This window comes from Ciconia boyciana, chromosome 2, assembly GCF_034638445.1.
Source record: "Ciconia boyciana chromosome 2, ASM3463844v1, whole genome shotgun sequence".
Taxonomy (NCBI): Eukaryota; Metazoa; Chordata; class Aves; order Ciconiiformes; family Ciconiidae; genus Ciconia; species Ciconia boyciana.
The window spans coordinates 120,082,354-120,106,690 of NC_132935.1; the positions used below are offsets into that span (position 1 = coordinate 120,082,354).

The 24,337-nt window shown below is 40.4% G+C and overlaps 2 protein-coding genes across 7 annotated transcripts in view; one reads left to right on the forward strand and one right to left on the reverse strand.

The window, feature by feature from the left end:
• Positions 1 to 24,337, reverse strand: part of FYCO1 (FYVE and coiled-coil domain autophagy adaptor 1) — a 53,400-nt gene that overhangs the window by 4,107 nt on the left and 24,956 nt on the right. For 5 of the 6 annotated variants that reach the window (XM_072853806.1, XM_072853800.1, XM_072853801.1 and 2 more), the window contains 7 exons: positions 23,830 to 23,997; positions 23,256 to 23,405; positions 21,560 to 21,765; positions 21,072 to 21,216; positions 3,786 to 3,881; positions 1,598 to 1,808; positions 191 to 300 (listed from right to left, as the gene is read on the reverse strand). In XM_072853806.1, the coding sequence (XP_072709907.1) occupies positions 191 to 300; positions 1,598 to 1,808; positions 3,786 to 3,881; positions 21,072 to 21,216; positions 21,560 to 21,765; positions 23,256 to 23,405; positions 23,830 to 23,997 (1,086 nt within the window). The remainder of the gene's footprint in view (positions 1 to 190; positions 301 to 1,597; positions 1,809 to 3,785; positions 3,882 to 21,071; positions 21,217 to 21,559; positions 21,766 to 23,255; positions 23,406 to 23,829; positions 23,998 to 24,337) is intronic. The other variant, XM_072853805.1, reaches the window with a different exon arrangement.
• CXCR6 (C-X-C motif chemokine receptor 6) lies at positions 14,875 to 15,912 on the forward strand. Its single transcript, XM_072855035.1, has one exon. The coding sequence runs from the start codon at positions 14,875 to 14,877 to the stop codon at positions 15,910 to 15,912; it is 1,038 nt and encodes a 345-aa protein (XP_072711136.1).

Here is a 24,337-nt window from a genome sequence, read left to right on the forward strand (position 1 = left end):
AAGAGTGAAATTCTGCTATGGGGGGAGAAAAAAACCTGAACAAGAACCAAAACTCGGTCTGAAGATCTTTTGGCAAGCTGGACCAATTTCTCATACTTACTTCTGAATGGCAGAATAATGGTACATCTGATCAGTTCCAGAGTCTGTAAAACCAAGCTTATTTCACCTTTTACGCCCAGCTAGGACCTACCTAGAGAACGTGTTGTCAAATATCAGTGTGTAGATTCCAGAGTTTCTGACTTTCACCTGTCCTCTGATAGTTTCCTTATGAGAGTTGCAGCGGGTCATAGGAATAAGAACCTGGAATTCAATACAAATCAAAATGAAACTTGCTATTTGCCCTATAAATCGACATTTGCCTTCAGAAAAATTTTTAGACTCGAGCCATCTTGAAACTCCCAAAGTGCCTATGTGCCTGCAAAGCTATTTATTTTCACTGATTAGCATTAAAAATTGACACAAACTAAAATCTCACAGCGAGACATCTGTTTTCCTTTGATAACGTCGTTACAGCATTAAGCTATGGTTATAAATCTCTGCTTTAGAGGTAGAATCATGTCCTGATCCTTTCAATATTAATCTAAGCAAGTTTACATTAAACCTATACAAATACATCCAAGAGCAGGATTTAGCTAAATATGTCTTTTAATATATGCTTTTATACTCCCTGTATTATAGAACAAGCTTTCTCAGAAAATCTTAATTGTTTATCTAAGTTACAGCAAAAGTGTGTAACCATCTATCTTGCTGTAAAACCCTAGTAGAGACAGTTGTCAGAACAGCAGCTGACACAAATCAAAGACGACCCTATAAAACCCAAAGTTACATCAAATAGATATATCAAGACAGAAGCAACATTCACTCTTCATTCAGCTTTCAGATCAAGAAAAAAAGAGATTTTACATGGAGTTAGTAACCGTAGAGTGAATTAACACATGCTATATAAATGTCTTATTCCCCCAGTGAAATCACAGCCTTAGAGTTGCCCCTGCCACAGTGGGTTAAACCAACAGCTGCCCTATCTTCATTAAAACTTTGCAATTAGCTGAGTAACATAGATTCAGTTAATCCATAATCCTTATTAAATATGGACAGCACATATAAAAACTGGTACCTTGGGCACTAGCAAAGCAATTTTGCACACCATAAAGGCACTTAAATATATGCTTCACTGTAAGAAATGCAGGTAACCCAATCAATTTATCTGTCTCCTTGTGGCCTCTGCTTAAGAGCCTGGCAAGATCAGCCCTAAGCAGCTTACTAATTAACTAACACTGAGGAGGGAAAAAAGAAGAATTTTGTCGGCTTGGACTTTTTTTCTTTTTTGCTTAATAATTTTTGCTTAATAATAGTGGGTGAATTTCAGATGCAACCAATAGAAGCTACAGTGCTTTTCAACTCAACTTTTGCAGGCAACATCAAATAAAGATGTAGCTCTGCCTTCAGCAGAACTGTAGCTTAATTGGAGAAACAAGTCCTTAATGCAATAGCAACTGGCACTCTTATGGAGACCTCCTAGCTATACTTGCTGATTCCTCTAGGCAGCTGATTGTAGTGTACTACAATCTCTAAGGTAGTAAGGAAACAAAGGCCTTACTTTGCATTGATCCAGTGGTGTGTCTTCTGATTCTTGGTAGACAACGCTGAAGGATATGCTTTTAGGGTCTGATGAAAAGATCCAGCTAATTGTTAGCCCCATCTCTGTAACGGTGATGGGAATTATACTGTAGGTGCTGGATTTAATGAACAGCTCTCTGTTGCTTTCCCCAAAATTTAAGATCTCTTCCACTGTAAGGGGTAATTTGATCCTGTGAGGGAGAAAAATAAAATTACTTGAAGAGATCCAATCTGATTACTCAAGCAGAAACAATAATCATTGCTTTTTATTTTCCATCTATTTGAGGCAGAATCCACACCAACTTTGGGACAGGTCCACAAGATGCAGGAAAATTCAGCCTTGGACGAAGGCAAGAACTACAGAAAAAATTAATGATATCAAACACTTTCACTGCTCTGGCAAATGTGGATATTATTCACTTATTTATTTCATTTCGACTAGAAAAATCTAGTGCTTGAATAAAACTTTTCAGAGTTACTATAATAAAAAAAGTCTGCTGCCCTCTACTGTTCTTTTTAAACAAAAATGTAAACAAAAAATACCCAACCAATTTATTCACTTTTCTAGATATCATTTGTACAGGAAGTAGGGATCAGGAGTACAGAGGGGACAGATGGATGGAATGTGAACAGCAGCTCTGTCTAGATCCTCTGAAGCACCTAATGCTACAGCTTGGTCTGTTTTACCCAAGCAAGCTGCATAAAAGCTGACTCAAAGTACTTCCAATTAAAAAGGAAGTTCTTAGCACCTAGATGATCCTGAGTCCTGAAGCATTATATTAGCCTGCCTCATTCTGGTATCTGTTTCAGACTGCAAACGGCAAAGAGTGAGGCCCTTAAACAGGAGAATGCTGCTTGCTTTCTTCAGGGGAAACCTGTAATTTCTAAGAGCTGTGGATCTCACCTACATTACCCTAACTAAAACTAATCTAACATATCACTCTTTAGGCCAAATAAATTGTTTCCAAATCAATGAGCTCACAGTAAATCACAGTACTGTGATTTGTTTGTCAGCAGCTATCAAAAATCTACACATTTACCAGAAGATATCACACAGTCACTATGATGATTTGCTGTTCTAGAGGAAGTTCTAGTGTTGTCTAGTTGTTCTAGTTTTGCCGTTCTAGTTCAGCTTCCAAGCATGACTACACAGTGGTTAGGGATCACAGCTGATCTACTGTGATAACTACTGTACTCTGGCCAGGGAAGAAGCTTTATATTAAGTTTTGCTTACCTTGTTACTTCTTCCTTTTAGCTGAAGTAACTGCTGGGGTGTCTCAGGTGATCTTTGATTTTAATAAACTAACGATCACTCTTGGTTTTGCCCTACAGCCCAGCTATGATTTTAGTTACTGCTTTGTTTACCTGGTTCTCTGAACAGCAGCAACAAGGTTGAAACATGGACTAATTTATCTCCCTGCAGTCAAAAGTTTAAAACCTGCCCCATAACTAAGCCAAAATTTCAAACCTAGGCTTAAGAGGAGAGTGAGCAAAGGGGAATTTCTCCAAGTCATGGGCATTTTCATATGTTAGATTCCCTTCTTGGCTGTGCAAGTGACATGCTGTATCGCTACTGCACGTAACTATTACTTTTGGAGCAGAATACATGCAGAGAACTGGTGCACACAGTTCACAGAGGTTGAGCAGAGGCTCAGCTGAACATTTTATGCTATGGCATATATCAACCAGAGCAGGCAAGACAGCTTCTGTGAGGCCACCAATAAATAATAGAGACATGCTCCAAAAGGCCATGAATTCCCTCCCTGTGACAAAGGTCTGACTAACACAGCACTCCCTGACGTTCCCTTGCCGTTTCTTCCAGAGACTACTAGAACTACACAGCCTTCTCTCTAAGCCCCCTTCCTGTTCACAGCACCTTCTGCAATAAGAACAGGAAGGAAGGTTTTCTGATGTGATGTGGACCCAAATCTTTCCTTCTTATTCCCCACCTGCACTAAAGTTTTGCAGGACTGAAGAGAGAGGACCTGGCTCATTGCTGCTACTCTGTGTAGTTGAGCTATACTCTCTGCTGTTTCTCAGACCAAATTCTACTGTGGGACACAAGCGATCAGCTCTTCCAGGAGCATGCAAGACTTGTGCTCATGTAGCTGATACTGAGCTCAGCCTTTTTTCTTTCAGCCTGGTAGTAATGAAACTGTTCTGCTTACATGATTTCTCCTGACTTCAACAAGCATATCTCAGCATCTTGAGCAACTTGCCACTCTTCTGATTCATCAAAGGTTGAAGAATTACACGTGCTGTTTCTAGGACAAGGGAAAAAAGGAAAGCCATGATTCTCTGAGTAGTATGTGGTCAAATACCATATGCATGCTGATGCCTTCCTAAAATAGACACTTTTTGATAGTCATGATGCCAAATTCTAGAATTCTTATTTTGCACATTCTAGTGACAAAAGTGTCTGAGCAAAACTGCAGCCCCGTTCTGCTAACCACTGTGCACAAACGTAAAACTGTTTCTATCCTGGTTTCATGAGCTAAGAGGAATACATATGTCCAGAACATCTCTTCAACAGTCTTAAGATAAATTCCCTATTGAGACGCTGCCAGGTTTTAAAGATTCCCTGGCAGGTGGAAATCTCGATGGAGGGCAGACACAAGTAAAACAGTTTGGACTTGTCCCTTAAACAAAGCTTGCACAGGGATATGACATTTGCCCTGGATTTAATTTGTGAGGTGTTTTACAAACATATTATCCAGTTCCTTACTCTGACAATGGTACACAAAACATATTTTATTGCTGTAGAATCACTACCAAGTATCTTCTTTTCATACAAGAAGTACTGGATGATTCAAACACAAATACACCGAAGCAGCTGTTACAGAATGACAAAGTAGGATGCCTCCTCCCCACCATGATGTGTCCAGGAGAGCACACGAAGTAGATGGAAGAACCTGCCATCCACTCCCTACCTCAAAAAGGGTGCATGCTCTGGGTGAACACTGGAGTAGCACCAGCTATGAATGACAGGGCTGGGACACAGAGAGCAGAATGAGTTTGAGAGTCAATAAACAAATGCTGGTAGTTTCCAAGTAAGTTAGAGCTTCTCTAACTGATACTTTCTTTGCTTCTCTGCATCTCAGCAGGTTGATAACTGAGACAATTGGGCTGTCATTCCCAGAAAAATGCCAAGGATTCTTATATACAGGGAACCAACTGGTCAGTTCTTTCCAAAAGCCAGTGGAATCTAATGAAATGTAGTATCACTTACATGTGCTTCTGAACCATCAAGTGTAATCACGTAGCAAGGGCATAATTGCCACACATTCTGTAGACCAATTCTCAAAACCAATGCACAGTTTAGCATTTTCTTTTAAATCCTACAGGACCTTGCTCTACAAGCAGCGCTGCTGGGTAGAAGAGCAGGAGAAAACATCTCCAGGTAACAGCACCTTCAGCTGGTCATTAGCAGCATCTGAATATACGGTGTCAGCACATGCAACCACGTGTGAGTTTAGTGCGGTGACATTATTGGTTGGAAACAGGAAGAATTTACTGTTATGACTCCAAATTAAACTGCACCCACTGTCTACACGTTTCCTGAACTCATAAAGCACTGTTATCTGCGGAATTCATGTTCTTTTATTCCTGTAGCCTCTTGAGTAACTTTTTACTCCTTCAGAGTCATACCACGGCTGTTAATACCCTACAGAGACAGCTGTGACCTGCAGGGAAGACTCAAACCTGTGACTAAGTTGCCAAAACCTGAGCTATAACCAAACACTACCTGCTGACTGAAACATAGGATTAACATAGTACATGTTGGTCCATAAAGGTTATTACAACATCTATGCAAATACTTAGCAAGTGATACAAATAATTTCATTGTTAACTATCTTTATACAATATCTGATTCTGAAAAAAAACCCTAGAAAACTAAACTATAGCTTATATACCTATACATATATTTTGCTTGCACAGTGGGAACAGCAACAGACTTCATGCTGTGATCCACAGAACTCTCCCCTCCTATCATGATAGGTACAGAGTGTTAATTTCACAGCCTTGAATTCATGCAGACCAAGAGAACTACAGGACTACAGGCTTCCCAGAAGTGTCAAACTCCATGATTTATTATGCAATGCCATTAGAGTTCCTTATTTAATCCATTAATTTCACCTGTCTTTTGGGACCCTGAAATGTAAATTAAATCCCAGGACCAATACATTTTCCATGTTCTCCTCTAACACGTGATTTTCCTTATTCCTGCTGCTGCAGCCTAGCACATGGTTAGGTGGTTAGCTTGCCACCTGGCTGCTGTAACCAATAAATTCACCGCACCTACTCACTATAGGCTAAGGGAACACTAAGTTTCCTACTTTGTCTCTTAAACCCAAGTGCGTTATAATCACAAAGCAAATCCTCCTTCTCTTTATGATATCCCATTGAGTCTGATGGTCTAAACTGAGGTCTGGTAGCTTATGTGGAAAATACAAGAAACACAGTCTCACGATTTAACTGGAGCTCTTGTCCCCCTGACAGGAGAATTTATTCTTGCATGACCTATTCACACTAGGTGGCAGCATTAAGGATGTTCCTGCAGCTTGCCAGGTCCCTAGCTTATGAATATGCACCCTCTGGTGTATCTATTAAAATCCAGACTGTTTCTCTTCTTTTTCTTTTCAAAGTGAAATGAAATGGGGCTGAAAATCACGAAGAACTGAAGAATGGAAAAGACACTACATCAGGAAGACAACAGCTCTAGTTCAGCAAATCCCTGAGACACAGATTGTCAGAGGCTGGTGGAGCATTTTGAAGAAGTATTACTTCATGCTTGTCCTGTTCTTATGCTCTTCCTCAGGCATCTGCTGTTGGTCACTGTCCCTCAGCTCGAGGGTCTGGTCCAGTGTGCCTGTTCTTATATATGGAAGACATTTCTTACAAAGGATACTAAAAATACTGTGACCAACATCATGAATGGCTTTGGGAGTTAGAAATAAGAAGTCCTTTCAGAATTAAAACCTGAAGAAAGCTGGTTCAACTCTGTCCTAGACGATTTTCTGTTTTCATAAACACCTGAGCTCTGGCAGCTGTAATTACTCATCTGAGGTGTTGGCTTCATGTGGTTGAGCAGTGACATCCCATAAGCCATCCGCCTGTCAGCAGCGCAATGATTTCTGGAGAGAACTTCAGTCGTCCAGGGCCAGAACCTTACTGAATTGTGAAAGACAGAAATGGAGAGTGGAGGCTGTACGGAGCCCCTAACAGCTGCTTAGCCCAGCAAGCACCTCTGCAAATGTCTCTAATGCTAAGAAACAATTGAAGGCGTTATGCTGAAGTGCACCCATGATTCCCTGGACCTGCTGTTATCTAGCAGGTCAGACCCATCCCAGGCACCCTAACTTAGTTATCAGCCTTCCTCTCCAGCCCAACAAAGAGAAAGACAAAAAGAAAGAGGATGGTGAAGGATCAGAAGAAAGGATGCACAGACAGCCCTTGGCATGGGCAAGAACAGAGGCATGATTTGGGATGGAGCATGGGGGATACAATGCTCACTGAGTTTTTAATAGGGTGCAAGACAGTATCTTGCATGAAGGAGTGTGTAAGAATGGGAAGGGGATGGAAGGGTCACAGGCAAACCCCAACATATGTAGGGATGGGAAAGCATCACGCAGACAGCTGATGAAAAAAAAATGGATGGACACGAAGATCCACCACTATGTGCTGTGGGTGACCTGCACATTGGTTACATAGGAAATCCCAGCCATTTCTCAAAAAAAAAAGTACAATTTAACTGTGCTACATCCAGCATGAAAAAAAAAAACCAAAACCAACAACAAAACCCAAAAGGAATCCCCTGCCTTAAAATTGGTTACACTCTATCTGTAAGACCAGAGACAACTGATGCATACAGAGAAAGCACGCTAGGGAAACAGTCATGACAAAGGGATATTTCTGTGCTCCAAGGGACAACATGCAAAATCTTCTGAGATTTTTTTAGCATTGTGATATGGAAGACGTTTGGCAAATGCTCTGAGATGAAGACAGCTTTCAGTCATCAGTCAAATGCTGCATTTGCAAGAGGTTCAGATAACAGGCTTCAAAATGAGCAATTTGGGATTACCAGGGTGCTTTCAAGTCCCCTCCCCAGCAGGAGGCAGCAAACAGATGACTAGCGGAATCAACGCTAGAAATACGGCAAGCTACTGCCCTGAAGATCCTAAACACTGCACGGTCTGTAGGTCACCAAGGTTACAGCCAGCTCTGTGGGTAACCCTAGCTTTTTTCAGTTGTGAGGTATTTGCTCCCAAAAACGGACTGTTGTTCTTTTCTTAGATACCTTTGAATTTTCTCCTGGCACAGTTCTTTAGAGGCTATTACAGGGAAACTGCGGCAGAATTATAGGAGAGGTATAGCAGAGGCAGCTTCTGGCTTGGGTTTACACCACTATCCACCAAGAGCCCCAGACCCTTTCAGCAGAGCTACTGCCCAGCCCTCAGCGCCCTGCCTGTACCTCTGCAGAGGTTCCTCCATCTCAGAGCCTGCAGGCTCCCTGCAGCTGGTGCGGTTTCTGCACACAGGAGGCTTCACAGCTATACAATTAAACGTTCTTCAGACTGACCCATCCAGGAGTAACAGCAAGTGTCTCAGCCCTCCCCCTGAGATAAACTCACACAGCCCATCTCTATTTTTGCCATAATTCCTAGGTTACAGTGATAATTCAGTCATGCTATAGTGGGTCTCCTGCAGGCAAACTGAGGAAGGCCATCCAGTCTTACAGAGCTACATGTATGCAGACACACAAGCAGCAGCCCTCACCATTCCTATGCCGGAAAGGGCTTCTTCAAGCAGGCCATCAAAAATATCTTATGGAAACACAGTTTATGAAACAAAGAAGGAAACAGGTCAAATTATAGTTAGGCTAGCAAGTTGAATTAAAGTATCTCTGGGTTTCTTTTGATTGCAACTGCATGATAAAGGGTTGAATAACACTGCAGTGAATAACACTGCAGTCTTCTTTGGTAAAGAGTTTATTAGAAGTTATACAGAAGTGATCTCAGGGTTCCTCGTGTATGGATAAGGGCAAATGGATGCCGGGAAGGTACTGGTCTCCATGGGAAGGCCATCCCTGCCCATGCAGTCTGAGAAAGGAGCATCTCTGGTGATTAAGGAAGCAGCAGTTGCAATGAGGTCACTGTGAACTAGGCTGACAGAGTGGCTCAGATGAGCTCTCCATAAATGCACGATTAAGACGTTTCAAAAGCAACTCTGAACACTTTCTGTTTTTAAGGAATTTAAATGGGCCTCATTGGCAGGAAGGGACGATTGCTGGCCCTCTGTAACACGATGGGAACTTTATCTTCTCTCAAGGCAGACATTCGCACTGGTTTAGGATACATATGCTACCACATAGCTTAGCCACTGCTTTATCATCCTCATACCCTATTCTGCATCTGAAAATAACTGCTAAAAGCAGGTGGCTGTTGCAACCTATTGTTCCCCTGTTTGACAGGAACAGTTTGTGAATATTTAGCACCTTGCTGCAGGTTTGTTTCTCAGAGATAGAGGAATTGCTACCACATGCAATGAAGCACAAGGGAGAACTCAATTTTAAAGAGCATTACAGGGCCTTGCATTTCTTGTGCAATAGTCTTCTTTCAGTAAATGATGCTATAGGGTGAAGTCAAATTTGGTGTTGTTTTTTTTAATACACATTTGCAGGTACCAAATTCAAGTACTCAGAGGTACAAGCATATGGCTTGACAGGACAGAGTCCCAGAAGCACTCCAGCTATTCTACCACAGGCTGCTGCAAAGATCTCATTGCATGGGCTAGTTTCTCTGAATACTGCCTTCCTCTCTCGCAGAATCCGTCCATGAGTAAGGCTACTACTTTTCTACACTAGTCACCGCTCCTGAAGATGAATATCCAAAGGCCATCAAGAGCAGCGAGGCTAAGATGAGCATTCAAAGGCCATCAAGAGCTGCGAGGCTCACTAGGGAAGTCAGCACAGCTGATAAACACAGCTAGGAAACACATCTAGGAAACCACCTGAAACGTTATGTACACTGCATGCAGCACATTGCTTTATGGGATGTGCAGATACTGGGTTCCTTCTGTGAAGGAATACCACAGGAAAGGTTAAATGAAAGCTACAGCTCACGCTGAGTTGTGGTGATGGCCAGGCATGTAGTTTAGTTACAAGGAGTGCGCAAAAGATGTCCCTAATTACAGTGGGAACAAACAACAGCAGACCATCGAGCAATGTCACCCAGGCACCTCCGCTTCCCTGCACCCCCTCAAGAGCCTACTCACCACTATTTCACTCCCAGATCTTGTACCCATAGGCTGTAAGTCAATTCCCACCCCGCCTTTGCTGTAAGTGAAAACAGTCACCCCTGCATAGGGTATGCCCCCTCCAGCTCCCTTGTAAATACATGGAGGCCCTCCCAGCTTCTTTCATTGACTGAAAAAAAAATTAGCACACACACTAACTTTAACTAGGGCTGAGATTGCCTTAAAGGTAAAAAACTCACTTGGGGATGGTCACCAACACAGTATCTTTCTAGCCATCTCTAGCTCATTTCAGATGGGCAAAAAATCTGAGAGAAAATTGTCACTAGAATATTTTTGCCCACGAAAAAATAGAAAAACTAGAAGGAATTAGAAAATCCAGTATTGTCACAAAATATGCATGAGTGGTTAAAAAAGGTAAGTGGTAAATACAGATTAAGTTTTAATTCTGCAAATAATTCTTGAAAAATCAATTTGATTCTGGACTTTTCAGATGAATGGTCACATGTAAGTGAATTTGAACTGGATATTGAGAGCACAGCTTGTTCATACTATTGTATCTGTAGTAGTATCACTCAAGCATCAAAACAAAGGAGTAATTTCACATCGCGTTGCTTTTGCCAACAACAACTACGAAAGCTGTGAGGCAGCGGCACAGACTTCAGCACTGATATATAAAGCAAACTGCTGCTTTCACATTTCCTTTGAAAGATTAGACGACTCTGTTCCCCCAAGATGTGACATCGTCTAGTAAGTGACTATTTTCTTGACTTCAGGTGAATAGGTTTAAAAAAACAACAAAAAAGAAGCTTTAACATTTAGAAATATTCAAACTTGAAAGATTTTGTTAGTATCATGCATATCCTCCATCCTGATATGCAAAATTTAAGAGAAAGGGTGGGATTTTATTCAGACTGTTGAAGATACTGATTTTGCATTCTAGTTTTGTTATTAAATTTTTTCCAATGCCTTGTTATTGCAGTAGCTCTTTGGTTGACATTTGCTAGTTTCTGAAAAAGGTCTTTAGACACATTTTTTTGATATCTTGAACTCAGAGGGTATATGTTAATTATCTCCCTTCCATTTATGCTCTAGAATCTGTTTTTCCAACTGGTACATGCTTGAAAACGTCTCATCTCTTCCAACAAATATATATATGAGATAATTTCACCTTTTCTAATTACAATCTCAAAACCCTTTTGTCATGAAATTGGTTCATTTCTAAGCAAGGCACATCACATGATGCTGACAAGCATTATTCACCTTTTTCTGTTTATAGCCTGTATTTATCATCATGGCAAATTCCGTTGTTTATTATTATATGCCAAGATTACTTTTTATTCAGATTTATTTTAAAAAAGAGTGATCTATATTGGATTTTCTCTTTGGAACCCTGAGACAACAGAAATGAACAACTGGCAAGATCATTATTACTGCTTTTTACACGCTGCTTTTCAGGTGCAGCTACTAAAGCAGGATAGCTGATCAGCACAACAGAAATTAGACCATGGAGACCAAATGGGGGAAAACTCCTGTAATACTGAGATTACCAGCTCCTGTGATACCCAGTTCCCAGAGTGGTGGAAATGATAAGTAGCCTTCTTCTGGTGACAGGAGGAGAACTATCCATGCTGGGGCAAAGCCGAATAGCTTGTTCTGGCTCTCCATTACTTGCTTGCATTTCCATTTCATTAATGTGAGAGTTATTTTTAACAGAACCAGACCTCAAAGCAAATCCTGTATTAACACACTGGACACTGCATAGTGCTCTTTAGCTCACTTTTCTATCTGTGATGTTGTTCCTATCCAATTTAAGCTTCTATTAAACTTTTAAATATTTTTAGAACCTAGACTCAGTCCATACAGACCATAACAACATTTCCCTGCAAATAAACTCATCCTGCTTACTATTCTCCTGACCAGGGAATTTTCTTCCTCCTCCCTCCCTATCTACTTAACACAATGCTTTCCCACTATCTCACTTCAGATAGAAAGATTACTACTGTTTTTTCCTTTGAGGAAAGCTGGAAAAACTCCATGAACCACTAGTCTAACAAGGGGTAACAACTCTGAAGTTTGAGGCAGCATACAATGTGGATTCTAACTTAGGTGTGTGAGTAACAAGCAGGACGCTTTAAGAGCTTCTGGCTAGAAAAATATCAGGTAACATAATAACAATGCATCATAAATAAATGAAAACCTTTTAAAAGAAATTGTTGGACTTTCTTCCTCTTAAAAGTTACCATCCACTGGGTGGGAGGAAGGAGAAGAAAAAAGCTTACTGGTCTGTGTTTTAGTGGAGTGGAGAGGCTGGTTTGCAGAAGGTAAGGATCTCCCCCTATGTTTTTAACTTTCACACCACTTTATACACACTTGCAGCACATTTTCAGTAGCAAAGATTGAAAATACTTGGCAGAGGTGGTCAGCTGATCCAGAAACTGTTCAGCCTCATAATACAGGATCAGCCTTTAAGAGAGCCTTCTTGAACAACTCTGAGCTGTAACTTCAGCTTGTCTGGAACACAACAGTTGAGATAAAAAAAGTTTTCAGCTTCAGCAGCTCTTTCTCAGCTCCTTATTGGTCTCCAGCATTAAAAAAAAAAAAAAAAAGGAAAGAAAAAAAAAGAAAAATAAAGGGTAAAACAGAAAAAAAAGGAAAAAAAAAAAAAAGAAAAATATTTGGGCTACACATTTCCACACCTGACTTTGTCTCAAAAATGAATGTACAGTTCCGCAAGGTTAACCTATTTTTATGCATGTAGGATTTTTTTCTTTTTCTATTTTTTTTTTCAGGGGGTTGGTAATCAGTCAGGCATTTGAGACTCATTTCTCCTGCTGTCACACCACAAAGGAACTTAAATGGCTATATTCAGACAGGAGAAAGAAGGAAAAGAAAGAAAACTTAAGGCCTTTAAGATCACAAAAACGTAACGTGAAAATAAATTTCTAGAGCATCAGTTGAAAGGTCACATTCAAGGACTCTCATTAATCCTTTGCTATCTGTTTGATGGTCTTGGTTACCTCACCTCTTTCCTAAAACATGATCCATAAATTCTGACTTTAGGAGCTCAGCTAACTGAGAAATGTAAAGCGCGTGCCATGTTAAAAAACATTTTTAACTTAGAAAGATCTCTTCTGCAGCATTCTGTTCTCCATCGATATGCAGATCTGCTCATGTTAGCATGTGGGGGAGACAACAATATCAGAAGCCAGTGCCTGCTATTTGTACGTAAGAAAATTCTGCACAGCTTGGAGTTCAAAAATTATCCTAGCCTGGCTTCCACATGAAATCCATAGTAAAACTCCCATCTGCTTTCACCAAAAACAAATTAGGGTATTACTGCCTGAATTTGAAAATTCCTGTGAAGAACATGAATGTAATAGGAAAAAAGTGAATTAAAATTTTAAATATTTCGGTCTGTCCAGAGAGCGAATGCTGTATCTTATTATGGGAAAAAAACCTATTAAGGATTAAAAGCAGGTATTAAAAATAATTCTTTTAAAAGAGTCAATAAGGCTAATTTCCAGTAAGCTTGGATAGCAGAAAGTTCTGTACTACTTCAGTAAGGCTACTAAAGGAACGTTATGTTGTCAAACTACAAAACTGAGTGCCTGGTAATTACTTTGTTTCAGCTTAGCGGACAACACCTTTCCTTTACAAGACAGAGGCAAGAAACATCAGCTGACTGCTGTTGCAAAGAGTACGTAAAATAAAACACAGTGCTTCCATTTGTTTCAGTATACACTGCATTTCTGTTGTTGAGCCTAACTTACTTTTGCAGGTTATCTTCATCCCATGCTTGGCCTCCATCTGAATTGAAAAGTAAAGTATTTTATAAAGAGCCAGTAACTTTTCAAAGGGGCACGCAGTTTTATAGTACTTCTCTGGTGACTAACAGACTGCACTGGCTCTGCTTTTGGCCCCATGGAAACTACTTTTTCAGGTAACGTTCAGTCTGCTGCACGTTATAACTCATGCAGGCGAGGCCTTTCTGCCAATCTAAATGATTCAGAGGTGAATTCTGCTAATCTTATGCTGAGTAATATTTTGTAGTAGGATTAGTCACGTAGAAACATCCTCTTTGTAGCTCAAGAGAGAGGACATTTAAGCTTAGGCTAAATCTTTGAAAACCCCATTAACCTGTCTCACAAAAGACTTTATTTACAAGGTAAACAACTTGCAAATCTGGTCGTTTGCTGTTAGTCCTACGTGCTGGCGACAGCCCTGACAGAAAACAGCCCCTTGCCTTGGAGAGCTGACACTGTGATACTGTATCAGCTCTGGAGAGGGGGTGTGATGGAGGGGGGCTGAGAGAGAAGTGGTCACCCCTCTGACAGTAATACAAGTGTTTGAAACAGATCAACTAAAATCAAGTGGGGAAAAGACATTAATGAAAATCCTCCACGTTTCCAGTCAGTCACTTGAGAAAGGGGAAGGAAGAAGTACCGCCCTCTGATGATGTGACTAACATCTAAACGAGCTAAGGCCGAACCACAAGCTCTAAAGCGCTTGCTTACTGAGACTCAAACCCTACTTTTTGAGACAGGTCCAACCCAAGCCAAACGACTCTGATGCTTAGAGCCTGCAACCTGAGCCTAAAGGCTGAATTTGGCAAAATGAATTACGTTTCTCTCATGGATTCCTCCAGAATCCCTTGATCCAAACACTAAACCACTGATGTATTTGAAAGCTTAATCCATATTCTGTTTTCGGAAGCCTCTGTAATTGTCTCGTTTATCTTTTGAGTTGCCGTCAGTATAAATCTGGTAACAGATGATGTGTTTAAATCCACCAGCTGTTGTGTTTGGATCTTGACTGTCAAGACAACCCTCTTCAGCAAATAAATATATTTGCTTTTGTCTGTCATGGAAGTTTTACTACAGCTCTTATCTGTTAGCACTTAGGATTTTGTCTGTCTCCTGGATGCATTAGGATTTAATTATTTGCTGAGTAAAAAAAATCTCAATGTGTCTCCTTACAGGCTACCTTTAAAAAGAAGGCAACATGGCAACTACAGATACTGCTAACTTTTATTATAACTTCTCCATCATTGATCCCTATGAAAACGGAAGTGAGAATTTTCACACATTTACAAGAGTCTTCCTGCCCTGTATGTACTCGGTTGTTTTCATCCTTGGGCTAGCAGGAAACGCGCTGGTCTTTGTCATACTAGTTTTCTATGAGAAACTGAGGACGCTGACAGATATATTTTTGCTGAACTTGGCTATAGCTGACTGGGTCTTCCTTTGGACGCTGCCATTCTGGGCATATTCTGCTGCTCAGGAGTGGACTTTTGGCACCGTGGTGTGTCGTATTATACGGGGCTTGTATACTCTGAACTTGTACACTTCAATGTTAACTCTAACGTCTACCACCTTTGACCGGCTTATTTCTATTACTTTTGCCACCAAAGCACATATGTGTCAAACCAAACGAATGACATGGGGCAAATTAATCTGTGTCTTGATCTGGGTGATGGCACTAGCATTTGCCACACCGCAGTTTATTTTTAGTGAGGTGTTTAGTATTGATAAGGCAATATGTCAGGAAGAATACCCAAACCATCGCACAGAACTGGTTCTTGAAGTGATCAAAGTGACCCTTGGCTATTTTATTCCAATGCTAGCCATGATCATTTGCTACTCACTAATTATTAGAACCTTACTGCATGCCAAGAGTTTTCAAAAGAACAAATCGCTAAAAAGAATATTTTCTGTAGTTGCCATATTTATTCTTACTCAGTCACCCTATACTTTCTTGAGACTGATAAAAATCATAGACTGGAGCTTTAACTTGAACAGCAGTTTTGAATATGCAATCATCATAACAGAAGCTCTTGCTTATTTCCATGGCTGTCTTAACCCTGTCCTGTATTTCTTCATGGGGATGAAATTCAGGAGGAACTTACAGAAAATTATGAAAAACTCAAGATGCATCAAACAGCGAGTTACAGCTAAACAGTGGCAAATCACTGAAGAAGAAGGCTCTAAAACTTTTACCGCCTCAAACAATGCAGATGCAACAAGCATGTACCCGCTATAAGACTGCCTAGAAAATCTGGCAACTATTTACAGCTTTTTTTTTTTTTTTTTAAAATACTGAGATAGGTAGCTTGCATGAAAGAGGAAATATGATCCCATTAGTAAAGACATTGGATCGGCTTTAGACCAACCTATCTTATCCTGATACTTCAGTGCTTCCTGCTTTTCCTGGTCAGAGCTGATCCTAAAACAAAGCTGGTAACGGAGTTAACTGTGCAGAAGATCTTCAAAAGGTATAAGAAACAATGAGATAAAATTCCGTTCTTCATGACATAAAGCTAACTTGGACTTCAGGACTCCAGAGACATTCACTAAACCTCTAGCCTGCTGGTTTTCCATGAAAGGTGTTTGTTAACAAAAGCATTTATGAGTTTTGTTTCAAAGATATTACAGATTTTAGTTCAGCTCATTCATTTCATGAGAATTCCTGGATTAAAAACATACACATTTCAATCTTTATGCTGGGTTTCATGTGTGGTTGGCTTTTTTTGTGGGTTTTTTGTTTTTCCATTTGGGAGAAGGTCTCCACATGCGCTCCTTTAGCATTCATCGAAAATTTCTGTAATAAAGCAGCATTTTCATCTGCCTTCCAACTAATATCAGGTTCATGGTCTGAATCTCCCGTACGCATCTTTGTATCTTACTTCTGGTAACAGAGCTCATGTTGCCAGATGACTAGACTCCCTGTCAACACAAGGGATATCATACCATACATGGGCTCTAACACTGAGCAGTGCAAACTCTCACACCCTAATTCCCACACATTCTTTGCACCATGACATCTTTCCAGTCTGTTTTTCCTGGCATCCCCTTCACACCCTGGTTCCCTTGCCATGAAACTGTGGATTCCTTAGTTGTTCTTCCTTGCTCCTGCAGTCCCTCCTTTCCACCTCTGGCCTTTTCACTTCCCAGCAAGAGGCAAAAAGGTGCGCAGCGGGTAGTGCAGACTGGGGCAGAAGTATGCAAAAGCTCTTGCAGGGTAGCAGAACAAGGGTGGAGACTGGAAAAGAAAGAGGGGATGTTGGAGAGGAGCAGAGGGAGGGCTTTATGCAGCTGTGGGCTGCCTGTGATGAAGGCAGGGTTGGGTCCAGTCCAAAGGCTGAAAGTCCTGTGAATTACAGCTTTGAAATACCAGTTTTAACCTATTTCAAACTATTCTTGCAATAACCAAGCTCACTCTGGATGTTCCTTTCCTCCCCATTAACACTCAGTCCCTCCTACCAGATCACTGCAGCTCAGTGGTACCTGACCCTTATCAGCACCATTGTGTCCATTCACCTTTTTCCCCTTAGAAAACAGCTGCTTAAGGCAATCCTTTTCTTACTACACAATGTCTCTTGTTTCTCCCATAGTGAAATGGTGCAATACCCTTAAAAACAAAACTAGGAAGGAATGTGCTGTGCTTTCACGTCTGTGTGGCAAGTAAAGCTGCTATCCCAACACACAGCTGCAAGGCAGGCTTTGCCAGCAGAGGGTGGCGAGAGGTGCTCCTGTCCTGTCCTCTCACCGGCTGGTTCTGCGGAGGGCAGCGAATGCTTCAGACCACATGCAGTTCCCCCTTTTGGCGTTGCTGGCACCCTGCCCAGCCATGTGAGTTGTAATTAGGTCAGGAAAGAGTGTTATGAGTCATTAAGAAAAAAGGAATCCAAACCAAAGCAACCACAGTGCAGACAGGCTGAGATGTCCTTTCTACCAAAAACAATACCAAGGTATGAATAAACGAAACTCTTTGTTTCTGTACCTGGGTAGTGGCAATTTTTTTTTTTAATTTTTTTTTTTTTTACACTTCTGCCATCTATGATCTTGATTCTGCTGCTGCAATATTTATTGCAGGCATGTAATTTCTACAATATGTTAAAATGGAAACACAGTGCACTGGTTTACCCTGGGGACTCTGACCCAGTGCTATACAATATCCTGACCTTTGTTTTAGAACACAATCTGCAAACGCGAATGCTTTAGAAATAGAAGAGTTTAAAAATACCACACTTCAAAAGAGAACCGATGAGCCTTGAAGTAGCAGGATGCACCACAATTGCACAACTTATCTCAGCTTCTCACATTACAATTTCAATCAGGTTGCTCCAAACTCACATAACAGACATGAAAGCATGAAGCGACTGCTGCCAAGATGAGTTTTATTTGGTACTCAACTGACCTGTACCAATAAAGGCAGTCTCTCAAAATTTGCTGTTATGAAGTAATGTTGTTGTAATCATTTCATGTCACTTCAAGGAAAGAACTACAGGGCAGGGTTAAGTGAAGAGAACAAGTCAAAAATAGAGTAACAGTACAGTAGACACCAAAAGGGGGACAAATAGAAAATAAAATGTCCTCTAAGATAATTCACTGCTTTGAGCACCAATTCGCATTTCCAGTCCAGCAAGGACTCACACCCAGAATAAAGTAAGGGCACTCTGTCTACACTCAGCCAGACACTGAGCCAGAGTAAGGCTGTAAGAAACTATGTCAACAGAGCACGTCTATTGCAGATCTTCTCTCTATTTGAACCATCCAGCCTCCCTTCTCTTCCCTCTCTTGGTTGCTTTTCTGCCTCCCTTTTAGAGCTGTACCAATTAGTTCAAATCTCTGGCAAAAACCGAATAGCTTGGACTATTTTCAGCAGAATCCCAATAAAGAAGTCTGGCCTGAAAACTTACTTATTTGTATGCATTCCTCAGACATGCATCTAGCAAGCACAATCTTGGATCCTTTGTGTCTTCCCCAGGCACAATATCAAAGCAAATTCTACCCCATATATTCAATTTCATGCAAAGAGAACATTATTCGGATGCCAGTGGATTATTATTTATACTTCAAGACTACCTGAAGTCTCCACACAGAAATCAGGCCACATTTAGCTGGACACTTTCCAAAAAAAGATCAAAGGTCTATATGAAGTCAAGGTGGTTTGCCAGTCCAGTATGGCCAAGAAATCTGCAGCAGTGAAATGAGTAGCTCAGAAGTCTCTGAACTGCAGATCCTTGGAAGGTGGGAGAAAACACACTGGGAAATTTTCAGTACATCATCTGTTATGGGCTGCTGTCAAAGACAGGACAGAGGGTTAGCGGAACCTATACACTCAGTATAGTGGCTCTGGCATGTCTACCCTCAAACACCCATGGTATCAAATGCTGTATTATCTGCTCATGTGCTAAGCTACACTCAGGCTTTGGGTACACATATACTCCTCACCACAGAAACAAGTGAGAAAACTTCTGTGCTGTCATAATCAACACTGTGCTTTGCTTTTTTCCTTCAACATGTACCACAGGTGCCACACCATCATCTGACTCATGTATCAGTTTCTGCATCTGTCTCATAACACAAAACCACAAAATCAACATAAGATGCTCAAATCATCCAGAGTGTAAGAAGGCCATTCTCCTCTCCACTGTTCAGGCTAGTGAGACCTTTCAAACATTACAAGTGTCATGGGGAAGGGCAGGTGTGGTCTGTGTTCTCTGCAAAGTATGCCTCAAGCTGAAAGTATGACCATAGTAGGACTCTCCCCCCTGCTCATAAAACTGATGAACCAAGAGCAACAGAGGATAAAACACTATTTCCTGGATTTCCTGCCTATAATCTGTGAATAAGGGCAGGTGGACAGCCTTTAAAAGTTTACATGGTGCAAGTAGGATGTTGCATGGCCGCCCTTCAAGAATAGTATTCCACCATTAGTGGCAATCCTTCCTTCCAGCTTGAATACTTTGTGGGACAAGATGCCCAATCCCAAATGGAAAAAAATGGTGACACACACTTATTTCTTTTCTCCTGGCTGTATTCTCCAGAGTTAACTCACCTGTGATATTCCCTCTGCAGCCAGCATGAATTCAGAGTAGTAGTACATTACACTTTTTTTTCTTCTTCAAACAAACAAACAAAAAATCCCCCACTGCAAATTGTCCCTTTGCAAAACAAAGGCAATACTAACTTCACAAGAGTATTGTGAAACTAAGTTCGTTCATGTCTGCCCAATGCATGATAAACATGAATATACTGTCCGTGTCAACAGCATACAAAATGGGCAGAGTACATAGAACTTATTTACCAAGAAACAAAAATGGAGAATTTTGAAATTTTTTTTTATCAAATAAACAAGTCTGTACAGTCTGCCTTCTACCCAAATTGCAAGTCACTTCGTTTATGCTGGAAACGGGTCTGCTGACGGCAAGAAAGTCTAGGTCTGCTTTCTCAGCAGCAGACTGGTTACTCTGTGCCTATTTTCAGTTTAGCATTTAGATTTACCATGCTTATTTTTCTGCTCAGAAGCAAAACAAGTACAGAATTTAGGTGAAATTGCTCTTTTTTTTTCTTCTCAAATATATAAAAGTTTTGGAAAGATAATATATTTTACAGAATTTTTGGAAAATACTTGAAAATATTTGAACAATAGTAAAACAATACTTTGTATAAAAAAGGATATACATTATCCATGTTTATACAAAGACTATAATACTACAACATAGTTTGCAAACCAAGTACTCAGATATTCAGACGGCCTTAGATCCTCTTCATTGCTAATTTATGTAGAAATAGATGTAAAAAAATGACTGAAATCTGCATTCACTCTAATTTTCTTAAGGAAAAAAAGAACAAACTTGTGCCAGACTTAGCTACGCAATTCCTGTTCTTTTTCTTTTCTGTAACCTGTTATCTTTAAAGTAGTAAGGAATCTTACAGACACAGACCAGTTTTTTCACATGCAGTTCAATGAAGCCTGTCATAAAAAGAGCACATCTTTCTTTATCTTTTCCCCACCTCCTTGTTCTCTTGATATTAAGTAAAGGTGAGTCTGACAGAGAGTATCGCTTAGCTCCTATTATAAGTTAAGTGTGAATGACCAGTGATCCAGTGTGGCCTGCAAGCTGATTTTAATGGTGACAGCTGGCCTGATGACAGCACAGAACTGGGACTACTCTTCTGTGCTGTGGTGAACCAGGTGGAGGGAGAGGATGGAGCTGTTTGGATTTACTAGATTGGATGCTGACTGTGCAAATAGGCCAAAATTATTTTGTGTTGGTCTACCAAACATGTGGCTGGGAACAGAAGCGTCTTCTCTTTATGCAGAGGTTGGCTATTCCCACTGAATGGAAAAAAAAACAACACTCCAAACAAACCCTGAAAGAGTCCCCTCTCCATGAAGCAGTGTTTACTCACATATCTGTCACGCTTTGATCCAGAGATTCTCCCTCCATCTGACTTTCATTGTGGAGAGAGTCTGATTCCTGTACTTGGCACAGCTCCTCATCAGTGATTATATCAAATGCTGCATCATCTGGTGGTTTAGAGGCTTCACTTGCAACTGTGCCATAAAAGGACATGAAAAGAAACAGAAACAATATTAGCTGGTTGTCTGGAAAACAAACAAGCAAAACCCCTTAAGGGGGAAGACCGGGCCATTCCTCTACCTGTACACAAGCATTAGGTAACTACTAGAACCAACCGAAAACCTCAGGCTGACTGACACTCACTTAATATACATGCAAGTTTCTGCCAATACCAATCAAATTCAAAGACGGGACCAGTCCCACACTGAAAACACTTCATGAACATGCAGGTCCTTGGAGTAGGAAGTGACCATGTGGTTTCTTGGAGAATGTCTAAGAACTACTTATTTCTCCACAGCATGCAAACAATACACTAACCAAAAGCCCTCTCGGATGGTGACACAGGCGATTCCAATGAAGCTGGTGATCCTTCCTGGTTGGCACTGGATCCAGAGTCATCTGTACTGTCCACAATGACTCTAGGCTTATTAAAGCAAGCTCTGCAGCAACGCTCCTTTTTTCCACCAGGCTTTGTCACCATGTAGTTGTTGCAGCAGTAGTAGCAGAAAATGCGACCACACATTCTAGAAATGATTCAAAACCAAAGGTGTTAGAATAGTAACACCTACAGGTGGAATATATCTACGTGACAGAGTCTGGGGCTTTGTCATAATGGTCTTGTTCTCTGCAAAAGCCCAAACGCTACATCCATGGCAGAACTCACAATACAGACTCTGCCACTTTCTGATGTGAAGCAAGTTTTCTTGATAAACACAGGACAGAAATTCACATTCACACTTTGCTGCCTTAATAAATAGGGAAAACAGAAAAAAACCATAAAAATACTAAAAAAATTTAAATATACATTTAAATATAAAGACATAAAACAATTAAATACCCACAAATATGCAATACAAATAAATAATATATATATTAAGTACATACAAAGGAAATGTATTTAGTATTACACACATCAAATCTCATACTCAGTTAGAGCAAAACTCTATTTGATTGTAAGGACTGTAAGAACACATCTATATGTCTCTACTTAGTAATCACCCCTCTCCCCTTCAGACAAGGAAGAAGAAACAATATTGGACACGTACATGTACATTCATCCTTCCTGCCCTCTCCGCTCTGCAGTCACTCAGTAGTAAACCTGTCGACTGCTTTTTAATGAACAAGTTAAGATTTTTATGAAGAAAAGCACCCAGCAGGGATGACTGTTATTCATGAAGTCTTAGTGTTTTTGTTTTTCATAATCATTTAAATCATTAGTAGGTGAAAACACGAGCAGGTTTCACAGATTTTAGTAGAAATTAGTAATTTGGAAGTTGTTACTGGAAACGACTTCGCTATTCATTAATCCCCATCAAATGTTCCCTACATTCATATGCAACTGAAACAGTCCCAGTACTACACACCTTACACTATGAATCAGGTCATGAGGATAAAGAACAGTAAAGAGCCAAAACAAACATATCACTAAGACCCTGAAATGTGTCCACTTAAATATATTTGAATAAATCTAGATCAGGTAACTAATAACTCCAAGCAGGCTAACTGAATAGGAAATAATTTAATATTGACTTTTGTTTTAAAGATTACTCTGCAATCAGTAATTATCTCTGAACATACCTACTGTAAGTAATCAAATTTATAACTGCACAGCATGTTGGATTTGTTCTGGAATATTTCTATCACAATAGCAAAACCATCTTAATGAATATTGTTTACAGCATGCACAGAGCAGTGCATAATAAATATATTAAAAACACAGTCCTTCAAAGAAACACACTATGTAGGGTGTGATTTTCTTTCTTTCCAGAAATGAGGAACTGACAGACTCCCCAAGTCAGAGTTGCATCCAGATCTTTGCCTTGATACCTGTCAAGGGACCTTTCCATTAATGTTTCTTATCTCCTTGTGAGCTCATGTGTTCTTTCAGCCTCTACAATGTCCTGTATCAATGATTTTGACCAATGAACTATGAACATTAAGAAGTATTTCATCCATGTAAACAATCATACTGAATTTTGCTTTTGAACAGCGTAATAGAGTTCAACAAACTGACCTGCAGTGGTGTCGGCGCACCATCCACGAGAACTCTCTCTGGCAGTCGAGACAATGATTAACCTCTGTGTCCCCCTGCCACCTTTGCTCTGCACTAAGCTTCTGCTGGAATTCTAGAGCATCTGATTTTTGCCACAAAGCATCCTTATCTCTGCAGAGACACAGTTAAAAGAAAGGAAAACACATAGAAATTATCAGTGCTGGTTTACTGTTAATCAACCTCAATTTGAATGCTGGTGAAAGCTTCACAGTAAAAATTGCTTTTCTGTAACTTCTAAGGATCTTTCAGAAACAAAGAAACCTAGTGAAGCTCTTGGGAAGGAGGGGGAAGAAAAATACAAGCCATGCAGAGAACTACATATTTTTTGCAAAACAGACAGCAAATTAAGGAGGAGATAATATTGGGTGTTATATTTTTGACTGCATTATGGAAATGCAAAATTTCAACTGCTGATGAACTTGGCCATTACCTGTATCTTCAATTCAGGAATACAAGACTGAACCACCTAGGCAGTATCCCTTAACATCCTAAGCTAGGATTTTAATTTCTGCTTGCTGTTTATTTTGATGCAAACCTGATAAGTTCTATCAAACGTTCTTCAAGGAACTGTTTTGTTCTTGTCAGGTCATCCAGTTCAGCAAACAACTTCTGGTCGCTGCTATCTTTGTCTGCTGCCACCTTGCTGAGCTTCTCACTGTAATCCAGGACCTTCTCTTTTGCTTCATCAGCTTCTTTTTGGATCCTGATCAAATACAAAGGCAATTAAGAATCGTTCTTGGCTCATGTGCATTCAAGTCTTCCCCATGGAAGAAAGGGGTTCTCCACCCTGAAAAACAGGTAGTTTCAGTGAAATTGTTCTCAGTGTGCATATTTTTTATAGCTAGCCAGAATCTCTCCAGTTTCCTGCATCACTGAAAGTGCACGCAGATCTGTTATCTGGTGAACACAGTCAGCAATCAGCAACTTCTTGGATGCCCTGCTTATAGCGAAGCTTATGAAGGCTACCACACTGGGAATAAAATTAGTGTCCTTGGAAGCTAAGATCATCAGCAGCTGCAAACTGAGCTAAATGGGGAAGGTCC